Raw genomic sequence first — 564 nt, 5'->3', positions numbered from 1 at the left:
TCTGTGATTCTGCGAACACACCCTACAAAATCATTGCAGCAGTGAACACGGGCCCTTCCAGAGCGTTTGGACAGGAATTTGTCATTTAGGTTACTGTTTTGGGAGGAAGGGAAAGGGGGAACAGAGACATCCGGTTTGAAAACTTCCAACACAGCCAAAGGTGCCCTGGGTGACAAGGTACAAGCAGCAACACCAATTCCTCTGGGATCTGTCACAGAAACTCCTTCCCTCCCTCCTTCCCAAAAACAGAGCACCCGGCTCTGACCCAGAGCCTTACACAGGCCCTGTCCTCGTGCTGGGTCTGCACCAAAGCGTCAACTCGTGCCAACACAGCTCAAAACCCACCAGCTTTCAAGAAGATTTTTGTACGCAGGCCAGAAACGCTGCCATCAGCCTCATCCCACCGCCTGCTTTTACCTTGTCGATTGAAATCCATCGGAGGCTGTTTGCAGTCCTGAGCTCTGTGCCCGCTGGCCCCACAGTTGTAACAGGAGAGGTTCCCGTTTTTTTTGTGACTCGAACCATTGCTGTTGCCCATCATTCCCTGCGCCTGATACACCCCCG

The 564-nt window shown here is 52.8% G+C and overlaps 1 protein-coding gene across 1 annotated transcript in view; it reads right to left on the bottom strand.

Annotated features, from left to right (window-relative positions):
- Positions 1–334: 334 nt before the first annotated feature.
- Positions 335–564, bottom strand: part of LOC104536657 (zinc finger CCHC domain-containing protein 14-like) — a gene marked incomplete at its 5' end in the record, with an annotated part of 6,936 nt that continues 6,706 nt past the window's right edge. The window contains 1 exon segment of the mRNA XM_010179348.1: positions 335–564. This exon segment is cut by the window's right edge and continues 12 nt beyond it. Within this exon segment, the coding sequence (XP_010177650.1) occupies positions 335–564 (230 nt within the window).

Source organism: Mesitornis unicolor, unplaced genomic scaffold (genome assembly GCF_000695765.1).
Source record: "Mesitornis unicolor isolate BGI_N332 unplaced genomic scaffold, ASM69576v1 scaffold47242, whole genome shotgun sequence".
Classification (NCBI taxonomy): Eukaryota; Metazoa; Chordata; class Aves; order Mesitornithiformes; family Mesitornithidae; genus Mesitornis; species Mesitornis unicolor.
This window is presented reverse-complemented; position numbering and strand designations above follow the sequence as displayed.